This window comes from Lactuca saligna, chromosome 3 (genome assembly GCF_052625555.1).
Source record: "Lactuca saligna cultivar CGN05327 chromosome 3, ASM5262555v1, whole genome shotgun sequence".
Lineage (NCBI taxonomy): Eukaryota > Viridiplantae > Streptophyta > Magnoliopsida > Asterales > Asteraceae > Lactuca > Lactuca saligna.
In genome coordinates, this window is record NC_136419.1 from 22,053,864 (window position 1) to 22,081,293 (window position 27,430).

Sequence of the window (27,430 nt, forward strand, 5' to 3'; positions counted from 1 at the left end):
CCAGGATCACTTCGCACACCGGGCTTCTCGCAGGCAGAGCTTCGGCTCGGAAAGTCTTTTCTTCTTGGGATCTTCAGGCTTCAGGACTTGCTTTGGGTCTTGGGATGATACAGGGCTTCAGGGGGTTAAAATACGGCTTAGAAAGAGTATCGGGAGTGAGAGAGTGATAAAGTAGCAACCTAAATTGGATGCCCTTCGGTTTCTATTTATAGGGCTGATTTTATGGATTCACGTTGTGAATCTCAAATATTCACTTCGTGAGTTCAGTCGTCACTGCATGCGTCATCGCAAGTTGCGTCTGTCAGGCTCCAGAAGTCATAAATAGTGGGTTCACGTCGTGAACACTGTATTCATATCGTGAACTCTGACAGTTTTGGGGTTTTGCGCCCTGAACTTCAGAAATTCATAACTTTCGCATACGAATTCCGTTTTCGACATTATTTTTTTACACGCGTAGGTAAAAACAAGATCTACAACTTTCATTTAGACTTCATCGTCCGTTTTCGTTTATCTTTTTACCGTTGGACTACTATCGATGAGATATTCAATTCTCGTTTAGATTGTTTCAGCTAAATATTGCTCGATCTCATATTCGAACTTCGGGTTGTACACTCCTAAGCCGAAACTTCAAAAAATCATAACTTCCTCAAAAGAAGTCAAATTTGGGCGTTCTTTTCATGCACGCTCTCGGTTTAGCGTATTCTACGACTTTTGTTTAGATCGCTAAATCCAAATATCGCTCTATCGTAAATTCACTATTTACATCGCACTGTGTCATGTTGGTTTTGTCGTTAAACTTCGACAGATCATAACTTCTTCGTTATAACTCGGATTTCAACATTCTTTATATGCACGGAAACCTTGTTACATATACTACAACTTGGTTAAGATTAATCCTTCTAAATAATCTTCCATCAAAAAGTCATTTTTAACACTCAATGTTTCTAAATTGACTAACCCTGATTTACGGGCATTACAATTCACGACTTCTCAAGTTCTGGAGGGACTTGACGATTCAGTGAGTTGCACATGATGATTTAGGTCAACATGGACTATTGACCTTGACTGTTAACTTTGAGTTTAACCAATGATTAACTACTTGACTTCTCGGGTATTTTGGTAAATTGGAAATTTATGGAAATGGTCTTATGGTAGTTATAGGTGGTGTAGTTCATGGACGTGGTTCGAGAATTTGAGTTTATCATTTCGATTCGACAGTTTAAAGGCAAGTTATCCTCACTATACTAAGAGGTCGAAGGCACCACTATCGGCCCATTGGATATGATATCCTAGCAGTTGGTATTATGTTGAGTATGAGTTAGTTATGCATACTAGTTGCTATGCCAGTTTGGTAGGTCAGTAGGATTACTTGTGTTATTATCTGTTTATCTGTATGTGTAATAGTTATGTTATATGTCGACATATTATGTGGGATGGGTTGAGGTTGTACTGCTCCGTGCAGTAACCAACAAACCCTAGAGTATTCCAGATATATGAGCTGAGGGCCGAGTAGGGCATGCCAAACTCCATATATATGAGGGTCCGGCAGGGGATGTTGGACTCATACTGAGGACTCAGGAGCATTCCAGATACGAGTTGAGGGCTGGGTAGGGCATGCCAAACTCGTACCGTGGGCTTAGGAGCATTCCAGATACGAGCTGAGGGTCAGATAGGGCATACTAGACTCGTACTGTAGGCTCAGAGGCAATCCAAATGTGAGTTGTGGGCCCGAAAGGCAAGCCGGACTCATACTGTAGGCCCAGGGGTAATTCAGTCTGTAAAGTTGTGGACCCAGTACATGTTATTTGTATATGTGTTATTTGCAGTGTATCAGTATTTTAGGGGAACTCACTAAGCTTTGGGCTTAACGTTTCAGTTTTTGTTTCAGGTACATCCGATGATCGCGGGAAGGCAAAGGCGTGATCGTACAACTTCTCACATTTATGAATTTGTGTCTGGGATACTCTGATATTATACTATTTTAAAAACAAGTTTTGTAATGATTAATGGTTTTGAAATGATTTTTTTTAATTTAAATTTGTTATGATTTTTATGGATGTTACAGTTTCTGATGGATAGAAGAGAGAAATGGTCTTTAGGTTTTAGGGTTTTGAGAAGAGAGAGAGTATTCATTCAAAAGGGGTGGGGTGTATGTGGTGGGGCCCATTGCCTTTTCTAAAATAATAATATTAATAATAATAATAATAATAATAATAATAATAATAATAATAAACAATATAAATTAAAATATTTTGTAATATTTAAAATGAATCAAAAACATTAAAAATAATTGAAAAAGAACAGGGCAATATCATCATTTTATGTTATTAGAGAATAAGCATGCAACTTTTTAAGATTCAAAGGACAATCCGAATTAATTTTGATAATAATACTCAGGGGGTGTTTGTTTAATCTTTTAAAACATCTTTTAGCTTTTAGGAAAAGATAAAAAGGCAAAAGATGTTTGGTAATCTTATAAAAGCTACTTTTTTATATAAGGAAAATGAACTTTTTGGAAAAGTCATAGAAACCTGATTTTTCACAACTTTTCCAAAAAGAACTTTTGCCCTTTCAAAAGCTTAGCCAAACACCCCCTCAATGTGTCTTTTGGCACTGATATAGATAAATTACTCTATATTAAATATAAAATCATTAAGTATAAAATGTTGATGCGTTAACTTTGTAAGGTTATATTCATTAAAGAATCTTTAAGAGAAAGTTGTATTTGTAAGGTTATATAAATTAAAGAAGTAGGTTATAACCCGTGGAAACCACAGTTATAATATAAATTAAATATTTATAAAGAAAGTTATAATTACTAATCAATTATTGTAATAAACAACTACAGTAAATGAAGTAAATTAAATTTTTTATGTAATTAGTTAATTAAGTTGTTCAAATAAACATATACGAAAAAATATAACAAATCAAAACTGAAAATTACAATAAAATTTTATTAAAAATAATAAGAATAAATGTTATATGAAATAGTATTGTACAAGATATTTACAGATTTCTAAGGTTATATTCATTAAAGAATCTTTAAGAGAAAGTTGTATTTGTAAGGTTATATTCATTAAAGAATCTTTAAGAGAAAGAGAAAGTTGTATTGGATTGTACAATGATGACGTGATAGTTCTTTAAACTCTAATGAAATGGTATGCACCGGAGTCCTGAGATGCTCTAAGAATTGCATGGTAGAAAGAGAGGGTGTGCAAAAGCTGCTTTAATAAAAATCTTGCATTTTTTTTTCTTTAAATATGACTATGTGGATCAGTGGATCATACACAAATATTGACCTTAAATCTTTTATATTACTTTTTGTTTGTCCACGATGATCTATAGATCAATCCAGCTGTTTCAGGATTCTTTATATATATATAATGATATAAGACAATTTCATAACATTTTTATATACAAAGAACATTCTTTTTGACTTTTGTTTTGTTTATTCTACAAGTGTTGTTGTAAGTTCAACACAAACCAGTTGAATTTTTTTATATATTTGGTTGGATATGATTGGTTCAGAAAAAAAAAGTCTTTGCACTAGTTTGATCCAATAGTACCAAATAAAATATGGGTTTCATCAATGGTACTTGAATATACCCCCGGTGAATATATGAAAGCCCAAAACAAAGACGGCAGGAAATTTTAATAAATTACAAATATAGCAAAATACACTGATATAGTGTTAAAAATAAAAAAGGCAACATTTGGTAGATGAAAAGTCAAAACAATAAACTTAGCGGCATCTCTTCTTCCTCTTGTTCTTGTTCCTTCCCTTGAGTTGTTTCTCTAGATTTTTGATCCTATGGTTGAGGAGTAATGATGATGATAGTCTTTGAGTTGTAGATTTACGTTCTTCTGAAGTCGGCTTCTGACATGGAAGTGATGAGCAAGTTACACTGTGGTTCGTGGGCTTAGGTTGGGTGGCAGGAGATGGCGGTGGAGGCACTATTATGGGTATATTCAGAAACTTCTTCACAGAGGGTTTCTTTATTGCTGAATCAAGAACAGCAGGAAGAAGATGACGAAAATTGTCCGATCAAAAACTATTATAAAATGAAATATAATATATATATATATATATATATATATATATATATATATATATATATATATATATATATATATATATATATATATATATATATATATATATATCTAAGTAGTGGAGTAACTTACTGAGTCCGAATAAAAGAGAGAACAAGTTGGAGGTGATCCAATAACAGAAGAGAGCCTGCAAAAATATGAAAGCGGTGTTTAATTAATACGTAATTTTGGAAATCAATAAAGATAAAACTTCCTCTGTATCATATCAACCAATTATTTCATTCCTACAAAGCCACTTCTAAATCATACTCAGCCATATTTAGCTAACTGAAAAGTTTCAACAAGTGAGAACGACGTCGGAAGAAAAAGAGTTGTGATGTGATAGATAGATACGTTTGGGAAACTTGCTGTAAGAGGAAGTGTAAGAGCAGCACCACCCCTTGCAATGTTTTTCCAGACACCACCACGCTTACCTTCCTGCATGGTAAACTGAGGAGCACAACATACAATAAAGACAAAGGAATCCAAAAGGTGACATGGCAACTGAAACAATTATTAACAACAATGTTTTTTTTTTTACCTCGACAGTTATCCAGCATGAAATGGCAGCCAATAAAGGAAGAATATAGAAAGCATCAGCAGTGGTAAGGTCGATGAACCAAGATGCCCCACCAGTTTGAAAAGATGGAACCTTTTCCACCATCTTCTCAATCTGCACATTACACCTTACTCAAAACTTACAACACATTCCAAAGATTGAAGCTGCCATTTGAGATATATTAATATATTTGACTTACAGCAAGGAAAAAGCTGACAAAGACAGGGGCTTGGATGAAAAGCCTGGTCAATTGAGTATACATAGCAGCAGAATACCTGCACATATATTCAGTTCCAATTATAACATCATGTCAAGCAGAAGCTCAGATTAAACAAGGGAAAGTGCTTAATTACTCCATATATACTCTCTTCTTTTGTGCCTCAACTTCAGCAACAGCCGTTGGAGTCATGCTCTGAAAAGGTTATTAACAATTTTTAATAATAAAATTAAGCAAGGGCCTATGAGTTTCACCTTCTTAAAAGGATAAGCATGTCTAATTCAATAAACAAACATTAAGAGCACTGAACATGCATGGAGGAATTAAGTCCCCCAGCCTTCTATTTACATCAACAATTAATTATTCGTGACCAAAAGTTACGTGGTAGCATCAAAGGATAATATTGATTCACAAGCATGTTATTCAATAGCTTTAACTTCCGTTTTGAAACAATATATTACAATTTAAACAAAGGTGGCTCTTTATAGGTAGTGCAACTGCGTAAACATGAACTTTTCATCTATGTAACATGTAACATGACAGATGACAGAAGAAGTTTGATGATGGAAATACCTTATCTTGCATCTTTTGCTGAATCTGCTCCAATTCTGGCCCCAAAATCTGCATGCAAAATGTCAACAGATCAATGCTACCTCTGAACAAGATAACTCAATATACTATTATACTCAGAACTCAGGACACATATATTGCCATTGGCTTTCAACTCCAAATGTATGAACTAATAAATATGTTAGGCAAATGAGTAGAGCTCACAGTTAACTTTGAGGCAACCTTGTGCTGATTAATCGTGATTGGAGCCAACAAGGTTCTAATAGCAACAGTTGCTATTACTATGCTTGCCCACCTGAAAGTGACAGAAAATGAATTAATATTAATTCTTTCAATAATCAATATACATATGCATCGGAAGTATAGCACATAACATGATCGATCATGGAACTGTAACAACTTCAACTAGGCATTGACATTTCATTGTTATACATGAGTCATGACATACAAACTACAAGCCAGTAGATGCCTCTGTCATTAAAAGCTTATTAATTATGTCAGAACAGAGTATAACATGGTTTTTGAATACTTCTACACTATAAAGGCACCCATTAGAAGGTATATTGATTCTAGTTTGTTCGATAAGCTATGTACGGATTTTAATCAAAACAAAGTGACTTTTACCTCAAATCATAAACTAAAAACAGATCACGATGCAAAGTATGTTCGCAGTAGCCTTAACAGAGTCATACAAATGTATCTATCTCATTACCAATTCAATCCCGTAAAGTTATGAATCCCATCAATGGCATGCTGCAAAACTGCAACTGGTGGCCAAGATTCCGCAGCAGCAGCAGCAACTTCACTCGTGGTGGAGATATTTCTAGTTAACAAGAACCCATTTGTCGTCAACGGTGCATGAAGAAACTGAGACCATCTCGGATCTCGAAAACTCACAGCGCCACCGCCTCCGGCAAACCCTAGCGAACTGTTCGTGTTGTTACCGAGGCAACCATATGATCGACTTTGGAGAAAACCCTTTACTTTCGCATCCGTATGTGGATTTTTACGATCATCTTCGTAATGAGCATACGAAAACGATGGGGCAAATCGTTGTTGAGCCAAAAGTCTTGCCCTTGTAGTGAGACTACGCCTGTAAGCCATCGATTGAATTTCCTCTTGATCGAGATTTACAGAAATTTACGAGAAATATGCATGAAAAATTGAAAATTATTGAAGCACAGGTCGTTTATAAGCTTCATGAAAAGGCGTTAGGCTACTAGGAAAATTATTGAAAATTATTGCAACGTTATTATATCGTTTTGTATAGTTATAGTTTAAGTTATGAATATAAAAATCGTGTCATCTATGATTTTTTTTTTCTTATTGACCAAGATATACTAGTAATTCATCAGGCGAATATACATTATAGTCTTAGGGATGAGTATTTTGATTGAACCTAACCTCATTATTTTGACACAAATTGATGGATCTTGGATTAAATATTTTGAGGTTGGTCCAAGTCCGGGTTTTCAAGTTCTTGTACCGGTGGCGGTACAACTTTAGGTGTGTATGGTACAACCCATTGAAGGCTTATCGAGTTAGCTTATCTATTACGGCCGTAGAGGTGAGCATTTAGAGCGAATCAGACCGGAACCGGATAGGACGACTCTTGGACTAAACTTGTTTTACAGAAATTGATGGACCTTGGACCGGATCTGTTAAGACCGATTCACGTCTAATCCGGTAGAGAGGTCCAAATATTCACCCTTACATTACACATTATTTGACATTTATGAATGTTTGACCCAACAATTTATGATAATAAAACAAAAATGCCTTAATAAATACAAGTCATCATAAATTTAAAAGTCATATCATATGGTTGTTCACTTAGTCGGTATAAGCAAATAATGGTTTGAAATCAAATTTTCTAAAAACACATAAAAAAGACATCACAATTATCTCCTAAGAGTCTTTGTTGCGGCACCCCCTCAAACAAAAAAATTACAAGCATTTTTAAATACATAGAAAGTAAAATTGCAATAAGAAATAAAAACATAATATTTAACCTGGTTTACTTGATTTGAGAAATTGAGAGAGAGAGAGAGAGAGAGAGAGAGAGAGAGAGAGAGAGAGAGAGAGAGAGAGAGAGAGAGAGAGAGAGAGAGAGAGAGTCGTTGGATTATACTTTTTGAAAAAAGTCACATTAAATCACAAGTGATCTATTTGTAGAAGCAAACTTATTTAAAATTTGCGAATATGACCGACCCAAGAAAACGACTATGAAGAATTTGGCGCATGAAGCATTTAAATTCCACTTGGACTCTAACACCCCGCTCCCGAGTTAAACTTAAAGAGAGAAAAGAAAGGAAATGGAAGGAAATGAGAGGAAAGCAAGAGAGAATGGTGCTCCCGAGTTTCATTAAATGAAGGAAATGGAAGGAAAACTTTCCCTCCTACCTTTCTGATGGGTTTTGTTCCTAAGAACATCCTATGTGCTCATACAAACCCTAATGCTTGGATCTAGGTTTCTCTATTGTACATGCTTTGAATCCAAGACTATAAACCCTAATTCTAGCATATGGAAATTGACATTAACATATAATTAGGTTTAAGAACATGCCTTGATTGTTATGTAGCAATAACAATCCCAATTCCACCTTGGATTGACTTTGGAATGCTTAGAGTCACAAGTGTCACTCCTCTAATGGCTCACAAACACCATAAGCAAATGGAGAAGGTATAAAGAGAGAGGTGAGAGGTTAGAATTCGTATCTAGGATCTCTTGGGAAAGGATACACGAATTCATGACCCTAGGGGTGTTTATATAGGTGTAGAGATAGGGTTTCAGTCATTATCCTTATCTAGTTGATTATCCATTAAGCAACCAATAAGATAATCCTTGAATCCTTATCATACTCGAATTCTAAGGCTTTCCAACCTTAAATTCGTCCACCATATAAATAAGATAATCCTTACCTTATTTTGTAACTATCACATAATTACAAATCAGCCCCTCTAGTTTAATTAATTACATTTGATCACAAAACTAATTCTTAATTAATTATTGACCAATATTAATTAAACAAATATGATTTCTCCTTTAATATATTATTCTTATAACATATTAATAAATCATATTATCCTCTCTCTCTCTTTATTCATTTCTCCAATCAAGTTGCTTTGGTGAAGGCAACCCAAAAGGACCATGCACCATCGGGTCAAGCACATCCCAAAATAGTTATGGACTTAGACACTAATCCAACAGTCTCCCACTTGGATAAGTCTAACAACTATTCTGCGTATGACTTCAGATCCTGATCTGCAATCGTAGCTTTCCAAAGCTGCTGTCAACTCTGATCATATCAGATACGCGTGTCCTTAGATAAGGGATCATATATTCCTCCATTCTAGATATCGTATGAGATATGATTTCAAATCATTCTCTTTGTACTACTTCTCGATTTCTGATTTATGACAACAGACTAACTGAACAAATCAAATTAGCCCTAGCCCGGCCGAGCATTTACGTATGTCATCACTAAACCATCGAGGGGCCCAAAGATATCGCTTCTATCCTACCTTGGATAAAAGGAACGGATAAACTTTGATACAATGCTTGCTTGCACTCACTAACCAAATCACACACAACAATATGTTTTATAACACCAAGTTACTAGTGCGTTTACATATTATCAATGTGCAACCGATTCGCAGGATACAACTCACACATCTCGGTTTCAAGAATATAAGATGTTATCGTCTCACTAATCACTCGTAATACAATTCATGGAGTGATCCAAGTGAGCGTGGGTTTAATCCAATGCTCAAATCATATTCATAAGCACTCCTGAACGTTGCAGCAAACATTTGCTTATGTCTAATACTCTTCTAGACAATCCACACACCAATTCACGACAGTCTTCATTCATATCTACTTCCAACATATGAACGACTGTGGCCCGTTCGAATAATTCGATTATTCTTAATAAACTCAATTATTCTGGAAGTCAAAACATGCAAAGTGAAACACAAGAATAATACTAATCTCATATGGCCTCAAACCTTTGAGTATAAACAAAACACGTTTTATTTATCACCATATTGATTACTCATTATTTGTCGTTTCGGGTAATCAACTTTATACTTGAATTATTACACTTGTCTCATGCTCCTAGCATGCACACAATGTTTACCTATGGTTCTTACTTTTGTGAAATAGACAAATTGAACACATTTCCAATCATTCTCATTTTACAACTCCAAATCCATTTTCTTAAGTGTAAGAATATCAAATTCTTGTTACTTATAGAATATACTAGATTCTAACACTTTATGCAACGATCCTTTTGTAATGTCATTGCACCAAAGTCTCAAAGACTATTGCCAATGATATTACAAAGTCCTCTATCGGAGATTGTTACAAGACAATTCCTTAGATATGATGTCTCTCACTCAAAGTACATTCCTTTGAACATCCTTTTGCATAAAAGTTTCTAATCTAGACATAGATTTTCAATATTTACTTCCTAATATGGACACGCTTCCATATTTTCCATATGACAACTCATTTCTTAATAGAATCTTATCTATTCGTAATGATGTCGATATTGTCCATCCAATATGGAAACATTTCCATAATTTCCGATACTATACTTCCAACTACTCACAAGCGACCAATTCTCGTCGAACTTCGATTGTCCTTTGATAGTTGTTTAATTATTTTAGTCAAAACCGATTCTAGTCCCTTTTCCCTCTCAATGCGCTAGACATTTGGAAAATTTTAGAATGGTCAAACATTAAATCATTTGCAATCGATCCTATACTCGAAGCGTATGGGACACGATGCATAATGTTTTATTTGCTATGTTCTCAAAATTCGAATTGTGAAGAAGAATGTCGTAATCATAATCGAAACTTTAAGAACACACTATGTACCTTTGACTAAATTTATCAACATTTCACAACCTAATCCTTTAGATTTGAAATGAAGCATAATATTCTCTCCCTTAATTATAGCAAAACAACCTTTCAACTCTTACAACTTTGCAAAGTATGACTCTTGTTTTCTATAATTAATATTGCCAACTATGCAATACTTGCCTTAATAATCATACAATCATAACATTTATGCTCCCACTATCATGATGATTATTATAAAACATAACACTTATGCTCCCACTAGCTTCGACATGTATTCATAAACATCTTAACTTTCAGAAAAACAATACTTATTGAATTTCTTAAGTTCATGTTTCTAATACTTAGTGCTTTGATAATCTTTTATCAAGACTTCTTGAACTTATACACTTTTGCCTTAGATAGTTCATATGTGTGTCTTAACAATTAAGACTAATTGCCAAACCTCACAATTCAAATTATGGAAAGGGATGCCGTAACCATTATCGAATTCGAGAATGCAATTTTACAATCACTATCTTTTAAAATCTTTCTTAGTGAAAGCATTTACTCACAATCATTTTCATGAAGGAGGAAATCTTATGACACTTAGATTTAAACAGTGTATGCGTTCCTATCCATGTGAATTTGTTAAAAACCAAAGTTTACGACAAATTCAAACTCATATGGATCGAACTTCCTTAATCTTGATTTCTTGCCTTATGGTAGCACAGCTGCCCACCACGTCTTCCAAGTAGTTAAGCAGCTCACCTTTTCCTATCAATGTACTTTCCATTGATCAAGGTCCTTGCCTTTTATGCATTCAAATGAGAATTCATAGGACTCACATGCATAATTAACTTGATTAGATTGGCACAGAAACAAAATAATCTCTTCACGATAGGTTGTAAACCTCAACTCGTGTGCTAGTGATAATCAATAAGGTTTATTTGATTTGTTCTTGAAACTTTTCAAGACCATTAAGACTCCCACTGACTCCTTGACATATAAGATTCTCTTGTCAATAAACATTTGTTGACAACCAAATATTCAAGAGTTAGTGTAGCTTTTATCAAAAAACTTCATAAATTGGTCCAAGTTGGTCTTTGTCTTATTCAAGACATCACAACTTTCCACATTTTATGAATGTTATAAACCTTTAATACTTTTCACTCATTGCCACAATCTTAACTTTAAGACTTGTTATTGGAACGAAGTATGATAGACTTCTTGATTTAACCATTTCTTCAATCTTTGAATCCTCTTCTTGGACATACAATTGTACCAAGACTCACTTAGAGGATCAATTGAGATATGGTTCTTAATCATTAGGACCTATCATAAAGCATAAAAGCTACTCTCCCTTCTTCTTAGAATGGAGAAACTCTTATCTTTCTGCCTACTTGATTCTTCTTATTCGTTTTGCTATTGATCTAAACCCTTTAGTCCATTCAAAATTACACTTAATCTTGTAAGTGTAATCATATTTACTAAGCCTTTAGTAAATCATGACGAATATCTTTGTTACTCTTATGGTGAAATTGATCAACACACAACTTTGTGTACTCGATCTCCTAGTCCTTCACTTGACACTTTGTCAATGAATTAGTCCAATTTCCAAATACGAAATTTCTCATTCATCATGCAACCAAGTTGCATGATTCCAAGTTTCTGTCCAATTGAAACTTGGGCGATGAGAAACTCTCCCTATTTGGTAAATTCTCGACATTTCCATAAATAACATAACTAAGAATCATATCCATTCGTTGTAGAAATATGCAAACATCAATTTTCACATAACGATTTCATTGCAAGGAAGTAAACAAAAAAATAAATAAGTCAAACAAAATTTATTTTATTTATAAAAGCAGCGGAAAAGCATTTGTCCTTACAATGCACAATCTATTGAAAACTATGTAAAAAGAAAATTTCTAACAACTCTATCATAACTATCTAAGCTCAAAATCCAATCTTCAAGTCCATGAGATCGAGATCCATCTCTTGTGATTAGATTCATCTTGCTCTCTTATCAAGCTTCCTTTCTTTTCACCGATCCTTCAAAACATTCAAATGTAATCTTATCACATCATGTATTAAGAATCAATGAATAGGAACTTAATGGAGTTAGATAGTGGATTCTTACCTAAAGCGTAGTCATACTTTTGACTCTCACATCTCTTAGATCTCTTAGGTAAATAGGGCAGCTTCGTCTCCAATGCCCCTTCTCTTGGCAATAAAAGCAAATTGACTCCTTTGGAACAACACATGGAACTACTTCAGACATCGCCTTTCTCTTATGATCAAACTTTTCGATCATTGCATGTCTTTCATTGCCATTGTCTATATCCATAGAGGTCTTGAAGGCAGATTCACCAATCAACTTTGCTTTTCTATTGCGCCAAACCATTGCTGATTCAGCAGCAATAAGCATATAGGTGAGATCTATAAGGGTCACGTCGCGGTTCATCATATAGTACTCTCTTACGAACTCACTATATGAGTTAGGAAGTGATTAAAGAACCCAATCAACAGCCATCTCTTCACCGACAACGGATCCCATCATTCTTAACTTATCAATGTGTGACTTCATCCCTAAGACGTGTGCACACACCGACTTGCCCTCTTTATATTTACTTGCCAAAAGGGCTTGAGTGATATTGAACCTTTCAATTTTACAATCTTGTGGGTTAGGGAGAATAATTGGAGGAGGAGGAGGAAGTGAAGCATGATTTCTTGTTCCTCGATCGAATCGTGGAATATCATCTTCATGTGGAATGCTTGTTCCACGGGATTGAGAAGCCCATAGTTGTCGAACTTTGACATCGGGAGAAAAACGAATTCAAGTTAGTTGATTGATTGAGTCCTTGGTAAATCACCCAAATGAAATTCCAAGGCTAGGACCCAACACAATATCCTACAACTCGGGAGAGGGATGCCGTAACCCAAATTGCAGAACATTTGAAGGTAAGTGAATAACGATTCACTAATTTCCACCATGAAAAACAAAAAAGAAATTTAAGTTTTAAATCTATGAAAACTCCTAGATCCTTTGAGATTCATTGAACATTTCAATGGCATGTTTAAATCTCGATATGCCCCTCTTGTTTGTGACTGGGATGCCGAGGATCACAAAGCGGGTGTGAATAACCATGCAAACCACATGGTGCCCTCCGATGTGCCGGTAAACCACACACGCTCCACCGAACTATGACAAACATTGAGTCACCCTTTGCTACCTTTGCTTAGAACCATTTAGTGTGCCGGTAAACCATACACGCTCCACTAACGTCTTCACAAGGGCATAAAGTGTGATTTCATGGAATTGCATCAATTCACTTTTGCCTAAGTAACTAAGATTGGGAATTTGAAAAACATTTAGTTACTTTGTATTTCATTATACTTATAATGGAAGGTTTCGTCCTATCCTACCCGTTCGGCTAACGACCCTCCACTAGTCAAGAGTGCGGTGGGTAAGAGTGGATACCCATTCAATCGCCATTTTATAGGCAATTTCCTTAAACACCCCTTATAGACCAGCTTCGTGAATGAGGCCTACTAACGGTAAGACTGACTTTTACTCATACATATATATAATGTTAGACTTTTAATGTTATATATAGTATAGGGTGTATTTTATACTTTTAAAATACTATATGGTTAACTTTAACAATTACACTTTTAATTCAATTAAAAGGTTAACCTAAACTTTTATGGATTTATTAAACCTCTTTTAATTATACTCCTTAATTAATTAATAAAACCATAAGGGTGTGATTTGAACTTTTCAAAACATTACTACGGTTTTAGAATTTAACATTTCTAATTAAACTTTTAATCAACTTTTAAATTCCAAAACTTGAGGGCAAGTTTTGAAACCTTTTTCAAAACATTAGGGTTTTAACTATTTAAATTTCAAAACTCCAAAACTTTTGGGTTCAAATTTAAACTATAAAACCTAAAGGGGAAAATATGAAACCTTTCATAACAACAAGGATCAAATAATTTTAAATTAACATTTAATCACATAGTTATCCATATTTGATTTGTTTAATGATTTCTTGCAAAACAATTTATCAATTTACTCAAAATAATTAATCAATTATCTTATAAGGAAACAATTATCTTGTTAATTGATAATTATCTTTAATTAGATCAAGAATATAGTCATATATATCATAAAATCGGATTTATATTGATCTAACATGATAAGGTAACTATCCATATGCAAAAACAACAAGAAATCCCGAGATAAGCATTATCTGACGCTTGAACTCGCTGAGTACCACACTGTACTCGCCGAGTACACTGTGGTACTCGCCGAGTTCCTCAGCCATAAAGCCCAAAAAACGATTTTCCAGTTATACAATGCATCAATACAATTGAAACCAAGCTAGGCTCTGATACCACTGTTGGGTTTTGTTCCTAAGAACATCCTATGTGCTCACACAAACCCTAATGCTTGGATCTAGGTTTCTCTATTGTACATGCTTTGAATCCAAGACTATAAACCCTAATTCTAGCATATGGAAATTGACATTAACATATAATTAGGTTTAAGAACATACCTTGATTGTTATGTAGCAATAACAATCCCAATTCCACCTTGGATTGACTTTGGAATGCTTAGAGTCACAAGTGTCACTCCTCTAATGGCTCATAAACACCATAAGCAAATGGAGAAGGTATAAAGAAAGAGGTGAGAGGTTAGAATTCGTATCTAGGACCTCTTGGGAAAGGATACACGAATTCATGACCCTAGGGGTGTTTATATAGGTGTAGAGATAGGGTTTCAGTCATTATCCTTATCTAGTTGATTATCCATTAAGCAACCAATAAGATAATCCTTGAATCCTTATCATACTCGAATTCTAAGGATTTCCAACCTTAAATTCGTCCACCATATAAATAAGATAATCCTTACCTTATTTTGTAACTATCACATAATTACAAATCAGCCCCTCTAGTTTAATTAATTACATTTGATCACAAAACTAATTCTTAATTAATTATTGACCAATATTAATTAAACAAATATGATTTCTCCTTTAATATATTATTCTTATAACATATTAATAAATCATATTATCCTCTCTCTCTCTTTATTCATTTCTCCAATCAAGTTGCTTTGGTGAAGGCAACCCAAAAGGACCATGCACCATCGGGTCAAGCACATACCAAAATAGTTATGGACTTAGACACTAATCCAACACTTTCCTCCCGATTTGGGAGGATTTGAGAAGAAAGAACAAAATGTTTAACTTTCCTTCCATTTCTCTCTAACTCGGGAACACAAATGACAATTTCTTTTTCCTTTCTTTTCTCTCCTTACTTTCTTTTCTCTTCTCTTCTTTTCTTTGCTATAACACGGGAGCGGGGTGTAAATAGCGACAATAAGGTCAAAGAGAATATCAGACTCCATAGCTAAACGACCTCCCACTTAGAGGTTGAATAATCAATATGTTGTCATCCAGTTTAGAACTTTGTAACCCTCATATCTCTCTCTCGTTTACACTTTCGCTACAAACTAGTTGTAAGCTCGTTTAAAGGCATACATAGATTCAACTTTGCCGTCGTCACCACCTTGATGTCTATTCGATTCTTCGTACATGGATTTTCATAAAATTCAAATTGATATCACTTATCAATTATCGGATAAAGTGGTACCTCATATAAATGTGTTTCATCCTATTATGAAATATTGGATTATTTTTCAAGTAGACTGCACACTAATTCTCAAAATGTATAACACAAATCTTCCTGTTGCATCCTCAGTGTTGATAGGAAGATCTTCAAGCATATAATTCATTGCTTGCTTTTGTAATACCGGTAATATTTTGTAACCGGGACATCCAACTGATTTACATACCCTTGATTGTGAACATATATATTTTTTGGAGTTTTGTAATATCAATACTATTATGTAACCTGGATATGCAACTAATTGATATACCACTTATTTTGAGCATATAATTTGTTGTGATTTTCCTAAATCCATGCATCTCCATACATCATCATCATCAAAACATTCCAAGACTATCCTTTTTTCTTTTGAAGCATAAGGCAACCTCAGAAGCTCCTTTTAAGTAGCATAATAGCCACTTCACTCATTCCACCCCCCCCCCTCGGTATTAAACATAAACCTACTTTCAATATTTACAACTCTTACTACATGAGTAATAGATGGTTTGGTGCATATCATAATCTACATCAAGCTACCAGCTATTGATGTAACGCCTGCAGATTTGGGCTAGACGATCAAGATATATAAAGGATAAAAATGACTTTTTTATAGAAGATTATTTATGATAAATGATCATAACCAAAGTCATGTCATATATGATAAAGATTTCATACATATAAAGAACTCTAAAATCCGACTTCGTATGAAGAAGTTGTGTTTCTTCTAAGTTTCGTGATTAAACTGACACGGCTGTGTATATCATAAAAAACGAATTTTTGATATATCACTCATTAGCCTGAATGATCTAAATGAAAGTTGTAGTATTTGTTAAAGAGAATCCGTGCATATAGAGAACATCAAAATCTAACTTCGTGGAAGAAAGTTATGAATTTTCAAAGTTTCAGCATAACAGTGTGCAACACTAGTATCAAATTTTAGAACGGTCGATAGTTAGCCAAAACAAATCAAAATGAGAATTGAAGATCTCATTAATAGGAATCCGTCGATATAAAGACAACCGAGAACAAACGTCAGACGAGATAGTTATGAATTTTTAACAAACTGTAACAGTTTAAGTTTGTTAAATATATAACTTTAAAAATAAGTCAAAATTAGTCAACAGAGTCTCAATGAAAGTTGTAGATCTCATCGACAGCTACGAGTGGATATAAAATACATCAAAAATAGAGCTCGTATGAAGAAGATGTAATTTTTTTTAAAGATTTATAAAAATTTGCACACACCTGCGCTCGTCTAACATACCACCCAAACCTCGCCATATGTCAGGATAGGAATCTACCACATCACCTCTTACGATACTGTACCGGCGCGCAGGGGACATGGTACGCGACGCGCACGGGACATGGTGTATGGCGCGTATCCTTCCCAAGCCTATAAATTCGTTCGCTTTCGGCCTCATTTTCTCACAACTCAAAACAAAATCTCTTTAGTCTTCTTTCACACTTTGAGTCCGACTTTTCCGGACTTCCAAACTTTTTAGCAAGTCTATGGAGTAGCTAGGAGCCCGATGAAAAGAAGTATTTGGGTTGAGATTTTGTTTGTGCAATTTCTTGGTTTTCGCTAAAATCTATGTAAGTTAAGTTACACTTATTTTATTTCAAGTAAAACTTATTTTTATGTTCATAGTCGTTATTATGAACCTATAAATAAGATTTACCGGTAATTCTAAGTCATTATATTAATTGATCTACTTACATTGATGATGTCTAGGCTGGGTTTAGTGAGGTGTTTAAAGTAAGATTTCCAAACAGTATACTCTGTATACCAAACGGACCCTATCTTTGATATGATCCTACTTGGTTATTCCTTACTTGATAGATCTTGATGTAAACATTGAGATTAGTGAGGAATCCATAATATCATTAGTCTTCAGAAATATAAGACTAAGACTTAGTAATATGAACTTAGGTCATGTCAGAGGTAAAGGTGAACCACAAATGCGAAGTTTTGCCTAAATTCTGAGGTATCCACTTTTATCAAGTGAGTGCATAGTCTCTTTCACAAATATGATTTTAATATAAGTATCAATTAAAGTATTGAATTGTCTTTCAAAGAGTTTATAGGTGAGATGTATGTTTATTTCTTGGAATATGTGCTAGAACTGTATTTGATAATATACGACATGCAAACAATATGTGGTTCTATATGTGTTGAGATGTATATCTATTATTTCATGATAATAATAATAATAATAAGGGTGTTATTAAAAAGTGTATTAATACCTAAAATACTTTGTGTCAAACAAACACACTAAGGTAAAATAGATTTACCTAAAATAGAGTTGGTATTAGGAGTTGAGTGTTGTGGTCTTACCAAGAGATAAGATAAGACTTGTAAATGATGTTAGGTTTAATAAGTTGGATATTGGGTAGCATCTTCTTATGAATACGTGTGAGACATGAGTGAAGAGTAGAAATTTGACATTACCGAATCCGAGAGTATGGACTAGATTTAGTCATTCATTCCTAATCCGGGAATGTGGATTAGATATAGTCATTCATTACCGATCTGAGAGTATGGATTAGTTATTCATTCTTGATTCGAGAGTGTGAATTAGGTATAGTCATTTATTCCTGATCTGGGAGTATGGATTAGGTAGAACCATTTATTTCTGAATCCGAGAATATAGATTAGTTGTAGTCATTCATTACTGATATGAGAGTATGGATTCGATATAGTCTTTCATTATCGATTCGAGAGTATGGATTAGTTATTCATTCTTGATCTGAGAGTATAGATTAAGTATAATCATTTATTTCTGAATCTGAAAGTATGGATTAGTTATTCATTCATGATCTGAGAGTATGGATTAGGTATAGTCATTTATTTCTGAATCCAAAAAATATGGATTAGTTATTCATTCCTGATCAGAGAGTATAGATTAGGTATAGTCATTCATTTTTGAATCTGAGAGTATGGACTACGTTGTTATAAAGGATCAATATGTGAGGATCGACGGGATGGGGTAGATTGCTTATAGGAGATGTATTTATGTTAATGATTTTGCGTGCGCGTGCGCACACACACACACACACACACACACACACACACACACATATATATATATATATATATATATATATATATAGAGAGAGAGAGAGAGTGTGTGTGTGTGTGTGTGTGGGTGTGGGTGTGTGTGTGTATGTGTTAGGTGCAAATGTTTCTACTATCTATTGTATGCATGTATGATTGATTCTAGACCAGTCATTTTAGTTATTTTAAGAAAGTAATTAATACATATTAAATGCTGAAGATTTAATTAATACTCATTATATTTTTAAAATGTAATATGTATTAATTACTTTCTTAAAATAATTAAAATAATTGGTTCACAATTATTCATACATGCACAATAGATAGTTAGAACACAATAACCTAACCTTATATATATATATATATATATATATATATATATATATATATATATATATATATATATATATATATATATATATATATATATATATATATATATATATATATATATATATATATATATATATCAAACGCGTAACAAAAACAAACAATATGGATCTTCCGAATAAATTAAGGACCAAACGCGCAAAGTACCTTAAACCTTAAACCATAGGGATCATTCGTGTAATTTACTATTTTTAGACTAAATTAAAATTTTGGTCTCTAATACTTTATTCAAAATTGCAATTTCACTTCAAATTTTGTAATTGTCCCTAATGTTGTCGTTCCTAAGTTTGCATTCAGGGCGGATGTGGTCTCTTTGCTTTAAACAAAATTGCAAGTTTAATCCAAAACTTAAAGCCATTTTATATGGGTCAAAAATAATTAGTATTTGCAATGAAATGTAAACTTAGGGATGACACATGAGTAAATAACAAAATTTGGATGGATTTGTAGTTTTTGGTAATAAAAAAAGGACCAAGTTCGTAATTTACTTTAGTTTTCATTTAGTTATCTTCAGAATATACTGCACAGTTTGTCATTTCCTTATGATATTTCGACACAAACTTATATAAATATAATTATGAGATATACAAACAATATTTTAGAGATCTGAAGTCAAAATTCATGCAATACTGCTTTGTACATCATGCAATAAAAGTTGTATACATTGATCCTAACCAAAAACAAATATAAAATATCTACCAAACCGCCATGATTTTGGTTATAAGGGAGTTTATAGTTTATATTGTTTTAATCTAACAATTACACCCATCAATAATAATACTACTCAAGTACACCTTCCTCATGAACATATATTAAAGCAACAGATATCGACATGCAAAAAGGAGGTAGGTAGGTGGTGCCAGATTTCAAGAAATTTACAAGTATGCCATTCACCTTCTTCATGCATAATACATATACAAGCTGTTTGAAGCAGCACATGCGATTAAATTCCCATTTGGATGCCATGCCAGGTGGAGCAACTTCGTTGAAAAATCATAACTGTTGTTTCCATTTATGTCAAGTCCTGAATTATCCAACCCTATCAAAATTAAATGATTATTAAAAACTATTTGAGAAAAACTCATGAATTATTTCATTGTCAGATTAAATGTACATTACAATGTTACATACCTCGCCTGCTGCTAACAGCATGAGTATAGTTTGCAGGGGGTCTTAAGAATCTTGGAGGGGTTTGGATTTGTCTCCTATTTTAGTTAATTACAATTTACAAACATCAAATATTATAGTAATATATACTTATATCTTAAGTTTTTCTATAAAAAAATATACCCAAGTAAATGAATGGTGTATACCTTGTGGGATTCTTGGTTGCCTCTAAAGTTGTTGCTTCTGAGCTCCCCTCAGAACAACCAAAAACACGAAACAAATTGCTGGATTATGAATTATTGTTTAGTACAACATCAAAATATAAGAAATTTTATATCAAATAACTGATTTTTGAGGAATATAATAGAAAAAAAGGGGGAATAAAGTCAAGAAACTGAAAGTCAAACCTGTAAGAACCACTTGCCACCCGTTGTCCATCTCCACTCAGACAACACTCAAACTTATCAAATATCGAATCGTTTTCATATAAATCACACAACTGGAAAAAAAAAAAAAAATAAAGAATGAGCTGACCTTATTTCATAATATGAAATTATATTTTTAAAGTTGTTAAAAGGTTTATAATTAATTACCTTGGGTCTCAAATGTTCATGCACTTGGAAAGTTGCAACTGGGCCACGACCCATATTTATATCCCACAGCTGACCACAAATAATTAAAAACAAAATATTCTAAATTTATGGAAAAATATATATAATATTTATTAAAAAAAAGGTACCTTAAGTGTCATGTAGTCGCGACTAAGTATATACCTACCCCCATTTGCAAACTTGATATCAGAAATTGAGGAAATAATATCTGTGAAAGAAGATCTTGAACCTTGAGGTTCATGTTCTTCAAATCTGTAACATTAAATGAATAATATTAAATATAAATGAAGGAAAATCGATTAGTAGAAAATTCAAAAACTGTATTTACTTACAATTTGCTATGATTGTCACATAAAGCTGATTGCCTCAAATCAAGAAGCCTTATTGACCCTTTTGAGCTACTATATGCCAACATATTACAATGTGAAGGATGAAACTCTGCTGAAGTTATAACCTCTGTACAAACAAATTTAAACAGTTATTAAAAATATTATAAACCTAGTATTTAATGTGAAAAAAAAATAATAATAAATACTATCACCAGTTAAATCATCCATGTTTGCAGGCTTCATGTCAACAATATTAAAACTCTGAGTGTTGATCTCAAAGTTCCAAAGGTTTATGCGTAAATCATCAGCTGAGATAAATGTTTCACCATCACTACAAAAATGGAAATAATTAATAAATAATCAGATAACATTTTAAATGTATATTAAATAAAGTAAAAGTATTAAAGCACACCTATTATTAGAAATGGAATTAATATGATAGTCATGAGCATGGGCATATGTTCTTCTACATCTAGCTAAAAGGCTGGAGTCATGACTGGTTACCTGAATATAAAAAGTTGGAACTTTTAATGAAAATAAATAATTATTTAACTATTAGAAATAATAAATAATTAGGCTGCAATCTGCATAGAACTACCATAGGTAATCGTAGAGATGTATGTACATTTGAACTGTTAATAAAACCATTGCTCAAATGATTTGAAGGGTCTATATTAAAGTTGCATATCTTCTTGATCTTCTTTTCTTGGACCTAGTAAAAATATATGGAAATTAGTATAGATTGAAATACAAAAAAATAATCCGTATCAAACTTTTTTACATTCATACCTTCCAGAACTTTATGGTTTTATCATTAGTGGATAGCAGAAAAAGGGAACTGTTAGCTGTTTGACACCATTTAATCTTGTTGACTTTCTCTTCAATTTCCAAGCTTTTTAAATAATCAAACTGAAATCACATAAATATGAGAATAAATATACATGATCTTATAATAAAATTGACACAAAATGAAAAACAAACCTCAGGCTCATGACTTTGGAATTCGGTTTTATAACGGAATTCAGGGTGGCGGCTGCTTGAACAATCCATTCCTTCTAGAACTCTTCGAAGAACACCATGCTGTATTATACATTTTCATTTTATAATGTGAATTAACAGGATAAATGAACAAATTTTAAAGAACATGATCAATGATCATGGAGCATACATCTATTTGGTCAGTTCTTTCAAATAAAACCACACGACCTCCACGATCTCCAGTTGCAAGATGATCACCAGTTTTATCAAATTCGATAGCTGAAATGACATCAACTGCAATGAAAGGATACAAATTGTAAATAGATGCAGGTGATTTAGCATTGGTTATTCAAGATCATGACATCTAATAAGCTTCCCCTCTATGTTTTGGCTTAAGCTATCAGAACTCAAAAGGTCTGTACTTTCAGTTTAATTGCTGCATTCTGTAAATAGATATACATAATTTAGCATACTGGAGACGAAATTCCCCTAGCTTCAACATTAGATGATCAAACAGAAGGTATAGTTTCATTACGTACATGCAGAGAATTACATTATCAATCGATTTTCAATTGGAAAAGTACAGGTTCGATTAAGAATCAAAACGTCCCTGTTTTTTTTCTGCGATAGTAAGAAACAGAAGAAGCGAGAACGAACTAAAATCAAAACAAAACCAAAGCGAAATTGAATACACCAAATTTGATTAACAAAACCAAAGCGAAATTTAATTAGAAATAGAAAAAATACACATCGATTAAATGTTGTTTGTACCTTCTTGAACCTCTTCTCCAGCAGCACGTTCACCAAAAACCTGAGAGAATTTCCAGTCTAAGCCCGCTGGAGTCATAGCCACGTCACCCTCGCCGTCCATTTCGCAAACTTCAAACACAAGAATCGACGACTCAAAATCAACCCGATTGTCGCTGAAATGAAATCAGAAATGCAAAGTCTGGAGTTTAATGGTTTATCGAACACGAGAAACGATTTCTATACACTAATCCGCATTTTCCTTCGTCTTGGATGAGTGAATCCGGCATGAATTTGGCGAATTGACACTGAGCAGCTGTGTAAAAACCCCACGAACGCATACACTATGAACTATGAAGTTAAATAATTTCTATATTTGGAATCGATTCGACGAGGATTGTAGAAAGATTTTCACACAATCTGAGTATCCTCTTTTTCTCGTTTTCTTTCTCACATTTGGTAAATGGAATCTCTCCCCTTCCCCACGAAAACACACTTTCGCAATTTAATCTCACCATTAAATAAAACAAAAAAACAATTCGTCATTAATTAATTTTTATTAATAGATTATTGTTGTATCTTTAATATTTTCTACAAACAAACAAACAATATCATCATCGTTAAGGTAACTTATAGACTTATCGTTCGGTCAAATATGATTAACACGGTTTGGAAAATCCAATCGATCATTTTAATTAAACTCAAAATTATTTGTGTGTATATCATCATCATTACTTTTTTAATAAAAACCAATACTATTCTTTTTTTCTTTAAAATAATATGAAGTGTTGCAAGATTTATTACTACATACTTGTGAAAGAAAAGTTAAAAATTCATTTTTCAACAAAACTAATTTTAATTTTCATAGGGTAGAATAACTAAATTATTATGTTAAATTAAAAGTTATAACAAAAGTTTAATTTAAAAAACGACCAGGATCAAGATAAGTAATTGTATCTAATGTGTGACCAATATATTAATTAACTGTTTATTACGTTTATTTCTAAAACTTATGTTCAATTTAAAACATATATGGAAACCCCTTTTTAAACTTGGCTACTAAGTAATCAACACCTAGGGAAATGATGGAAATGAAGGAAAATAAAGAAGGCTCATCTTTCCTTTTATTTTATTTTTTTTCTTTCCTTCATCATTCCACATTTGAAATGATAGATTTCCACGCAAAAAATGCTCATCTGTTTTACCTATCTTTAAATAAAAACATGTTTTCTTTTCTTTCATTTCCTTCTTTTCTTTAAAAAAACAACTCAAAAACTCAGTTTTCATCCTATTTCATTCCTTAAAACAACTGGAGAAGCAATTACATATAACGTTAATTAAAAAATTATATATATATATATATATATATATATATATATATATATATATATATATATATATATATATATATATATATAAGGAGTGAATTCTTACTTCTTTGTTAGGATTTTTTTTTTCTTTCACAATCCTAAATCCTTTTAATATATATATATATATATATATATATATATATATATATATATATATATATATATATATATATATATATATATATATATTAAAAGGATTTAAGATTGTGAAAGAAAAAAAAATCCCAACAAAGAAGTAAGAATTCACTCCTTATAGTACATATACACACAATAATAACAAAGGAGTTGGAAAATGAATAAGATGAAAACGAAGTTGGAGAAGTACTTGCAAACTCTTTCATTTTTTTTCGTTTTGGATTTCTTTCGTGTAGGCAGTAGTAATGAGAGAAATTGATGTTGGTTAGGGAGTAGCGAAGGCCCATCATCGATGATTTTGACGTCTTTGTGGGTAATCTAATCGTCGGTTGTATATGGAATTTCATGCCTTTCCATTCCCAAGAACGTCACTTTTCGTGCTTCAAACGTTTTGATGATGGTCCCTCCAATTTGGGATGTAAAATCCCAATGGTGTGTACGTGTTTGTATATATTGCATGAATTGATATTGCCGAGTGTGGTGAAAATTTTGAAGTGTTGCTACTATTTATATATGTTTGCTTATATTTGTTGCGGTTTCTATATATATCCTTATATGAGTTTTGAGCAAATGTGTTCGCGTTTAAAAATGTGTATGTGGTTGTTGGTTTTTAAGATGAAGATGACGATAATGTGTCAAGTATGATTGTGTTTAAACATGTGTATATTGTTGTTTTTCTTTTTTAAAGATATGTAGAAATATGACGTGTCTTATGATATAGGAAGTATATTTTTTTGGTCGTTAAGTATGGTGTAAACAGATGCCAAAAGAAATATTATTTTTGTTTTTTTATAAATCACATCATTGTATGGTTAAAGTCTTGAAAAATTCAACTGATGTGAATTCTCATTCTCAGATGAAATTTGGAGTTAAGACATGTTTAATGTTTTTGGAATTTATTAACATAATAATTGTTCTGCTATAAATTTTGAAATATGATAGTTATAATGTAATTAATCTTTTCTTTAGTTATATCAATTACATTTTTTGGTATATTTTAATCTAATAACCATGTGAAAAAAACATTTAACATAACAAATAATAATAACTAGCAGGTACAATGTCTGCAAGATGGGAGGGTATAGATGGAAAACTCCCCTCGCTTTTTGTGGGCCATAACACTTTTTCCCTCACCAAAAGTCAAGCAGTGTGTGAGAAACTCCCCTCACTTTCTTTTGATTTTTTCTAAATAAAATTAATTGATTTTAATGATAATTAGAATATAAAAGTATAGTGTCTATTTTGTAATTTTCGAAAACTATTTTTGTTAAGAGAATTCAGAGTTAGGATGTATTCTGCCATAAGACCAAAACATAGGGGCCAATATATACCATTTCCAAAAACTTCTCATATGTCTTCCTTCTTCCTCGATGAACCTGCAAAAAAAAAAAAAAAAAAAAAAAAAAAAAAAAAAAAAGCAAGCAAACAAATTCCAGTCAATCACAAGTAGAGAGAATGCGGCAACTCCACCCCCCACCTCCTCCCCGCGCCTCCTATCCCGCATTGTCGGTGCGGTGTTCCTCCGAGCGGGATTGGCTCCCGCACACCCTTCCCTTTTCACTCCGTCCAACCTAAGGTGTACAGAACACTCAACAACCAAGGTTGCATCATGTTTCAAATCTGAAATGGAATTAGCAACAACAATCTAGTGCCAAGATATAACAAAAAACTTTAGTTTATTTGTTGGCTATATGTAACGCCCCGATCCTCAGGTATTGATTCAATATATATGTAAGTCTCTTGATTTCAAGGGCTACTCGACGAGTTGGTTGCCCTACTCGTCGAGTAGCAGCGGATCGGTCCACACGTTTTGATGACCTACTCGTCGAGTCCAAGAAGGAACTAGACGGGTAGGAGTTGGTAGATGGAACCCTAAATCTCAGCGTTTTGCACCCTATTTAAAGGATCATTGGCCTCCTCCAGCCTCCCATTCACTGCTTCTTGTCCCTTTAAAATCCTAATCGAGTGTGTGTGTTCCTTTGGTGCATTCTTAAGCTTGGAAAAGGATTTTTGGAGAAACGAGCTTGGAGATCAAATATTCAGAAGCAAGGAGCATGTGGGATCCGAAATCTATTTTATTTGGCATCTTCTGGAAGGTATCAAATCGCTATCCTGACCTCATTTCATTCTAGACCCCTTTTTGGGCAAATTTTAGGGCTTTCCTAGTATGTTTGGAAGCTTTTTCTTGTGTATAAGCTAAGATCTGAAGTTGTAACTTCAGAACTGAACTCTCTTGGACTTTTAAGTCCATAAAGCTTCCAGTTCTTGCAAGGATGAGACTCTCCTAGGGTGTAAATGTTGGAATAGTGTCTAAGGCTATAACTATATTCGGTGGTGCATGGTCCTTTTGGGTTGCCTTCACCATAGCAACTTGAAGGATGATTTGTTAAGAGAGAGTAAATATTATAAGAGATAATATTTGGCTATTTGATTAATATAAGTCATAAATTAATTGGTATTAATTTGGTGACTTAAAGAGATTAATTAAATAAGAGGGTATAAACTGTCAATTGTTTGATAGTTAGACTTTAGACTATAAATCCATTAGGATACACCTTGGACGGATTCTAAGAGCTTTAGGATAGCTCAAAATCGTCCATAGGGTTATCTATGGAATGGATTTGGATAGCCTTAAGAGAAGATTATCCAATTAGGGTTTAGGGTGAAACCCTTAAGGAGTCTGATAGTATAAATGGACCCTATGGATGTGGGAGTTCGACACACAACCTTAAGCAAGGAACCTCTGGTC

At 33.2% G+C, this 27,430-nt stretch overlaps 2 protein-coding genes across 5 annotated transcripts; both read right to left on the minus strand.

Annotated features, from left to right (window-relative positions):
* Positions 1-3,645: 3,645 nt before the first annotated feature.
* On the minus strand, positions 3,646-6,578 carry LOC145033458 (mitochondrial inner membrane protein OXA1-like). Its single transcript, XM_078982065.1, has 9 exons — positions 6,151-6,578; positions 5,643-5,733; positions 5,442-5,489; positions 5,005-5,063; positions 4,851-4,926; positions 4,634-4,765; positions 4,447-4,542; positions 4,186-4,240; positions 3,646-4,002 (listed from the first exon to the last, which is right to left on the minus strand). The coding sequence occupies exons 1-9, from the start codon at positions 6,540-6,542 to the stop codon at positions 3,743-3,745; spliced, it is 1,209 nt and encodes a 402-aa protein (XP_078838191.1). The 5' UTR covers positions 6,543-6,578; the 3' UTR covers positions 3,646-3,742.
* Positions 6,579-20,022: 13,444 nt separating this feature from the next.
* LOC145034732 (serine/threonine protein phosphatase 2A 55 kDa regulatory subunit B beta isoform-like) lies at positions 20,023-25,205 on the minus strand. 4 transcript variants are annotated; one of them, XM_078983235.1, is made up of 15 exons: positions 24,872-25,205; positions 23,201-23,308; positions 22,620-22,723; positions 22,433-22,531; positions 22,241-22,360; positions 22,077-22,163; positions 21,864-21,955; positions 21,664-21,782; positions 21,455-21,578; positions 21,251-21,374; positions 21,105-21,173; positions 20,919-21,010; positions 20,718-20,795; positions 20,536-20,609; positions 20,023-20,443 (listed from the first exon to the last, which is right to left on the minus strand). In XM_078983235.1, exons 1-15 carry the CDS (start codon positions 25,026-25,028, stop codon positions 20,304-20,306), a joined length of 1,587 nt encoding a protein of 528 aa, XP_078839361.1. In that variant the 5' UTR covers positions 25,029-25,205; the 3' UTR covers positions 20,023-20,303. The 4 variants fall into 4 exon arrangements, with proteins under 4 accessions (XP_078839361.1, XP_078839360.1, XP_078839362.1 ...); XM_078983234.1 differs by having other exon boundaries at positions 22,050-22,163; positions 24,872-25,204; XM_078983236.1 differs by having other exon boundaries at positions 22,050-22,163; positions 23,201-23,352; positions 24,872-25,204.
* Between the last annotated feature and the right edge of the window lie 2,225 nt (positions 25,206-27,430).

Bases quoted from the DNA above. Each gene is read 5' to 3' on its own strand.
- LOC145034732 (XM_078983234.1), bottom strand. From the start codon at position 25,028: ATGAAATTCCATATACAACCGACGATTAGATTACCCACAAAGACGTCA. The intron at 21,011-21,104 runs GTAATTAATTAT...TTTTTTTTCCAG, and splicing joins ATGAACATTTGAGACCCAAG to TTGTGTGATTTATATGAAAA. The intron at 20,610-20,717 runs GTATACACCATT...TAACTAAAATAG, and splicing joins GCAACCAAGAATCCCACAAG to GAGACAAATCCAAACCCCTC.
- LOC145033458 (XM_078982065.1), bottom strand. From the start codon at position 6,542: ATGGCTTACAGGCGTAGTCTCACTACAAGGGCAAGACTTTTGGCTCAA. The intron at 5,734-6,150 runs GTAATGAGATAG...TGTCACTTTCAG, and splicing joins AACTTTACGGGATTGAATTG to GTGGGCAAGCATAGTAATAG. The intron at 4,003-4,185 runs GTAAGTTACTCC...TTCTTGATTCAG, and splicing joins CTCTCTTTTATTCGGACTCA to CAATAAAGAAACCCTCTGTG.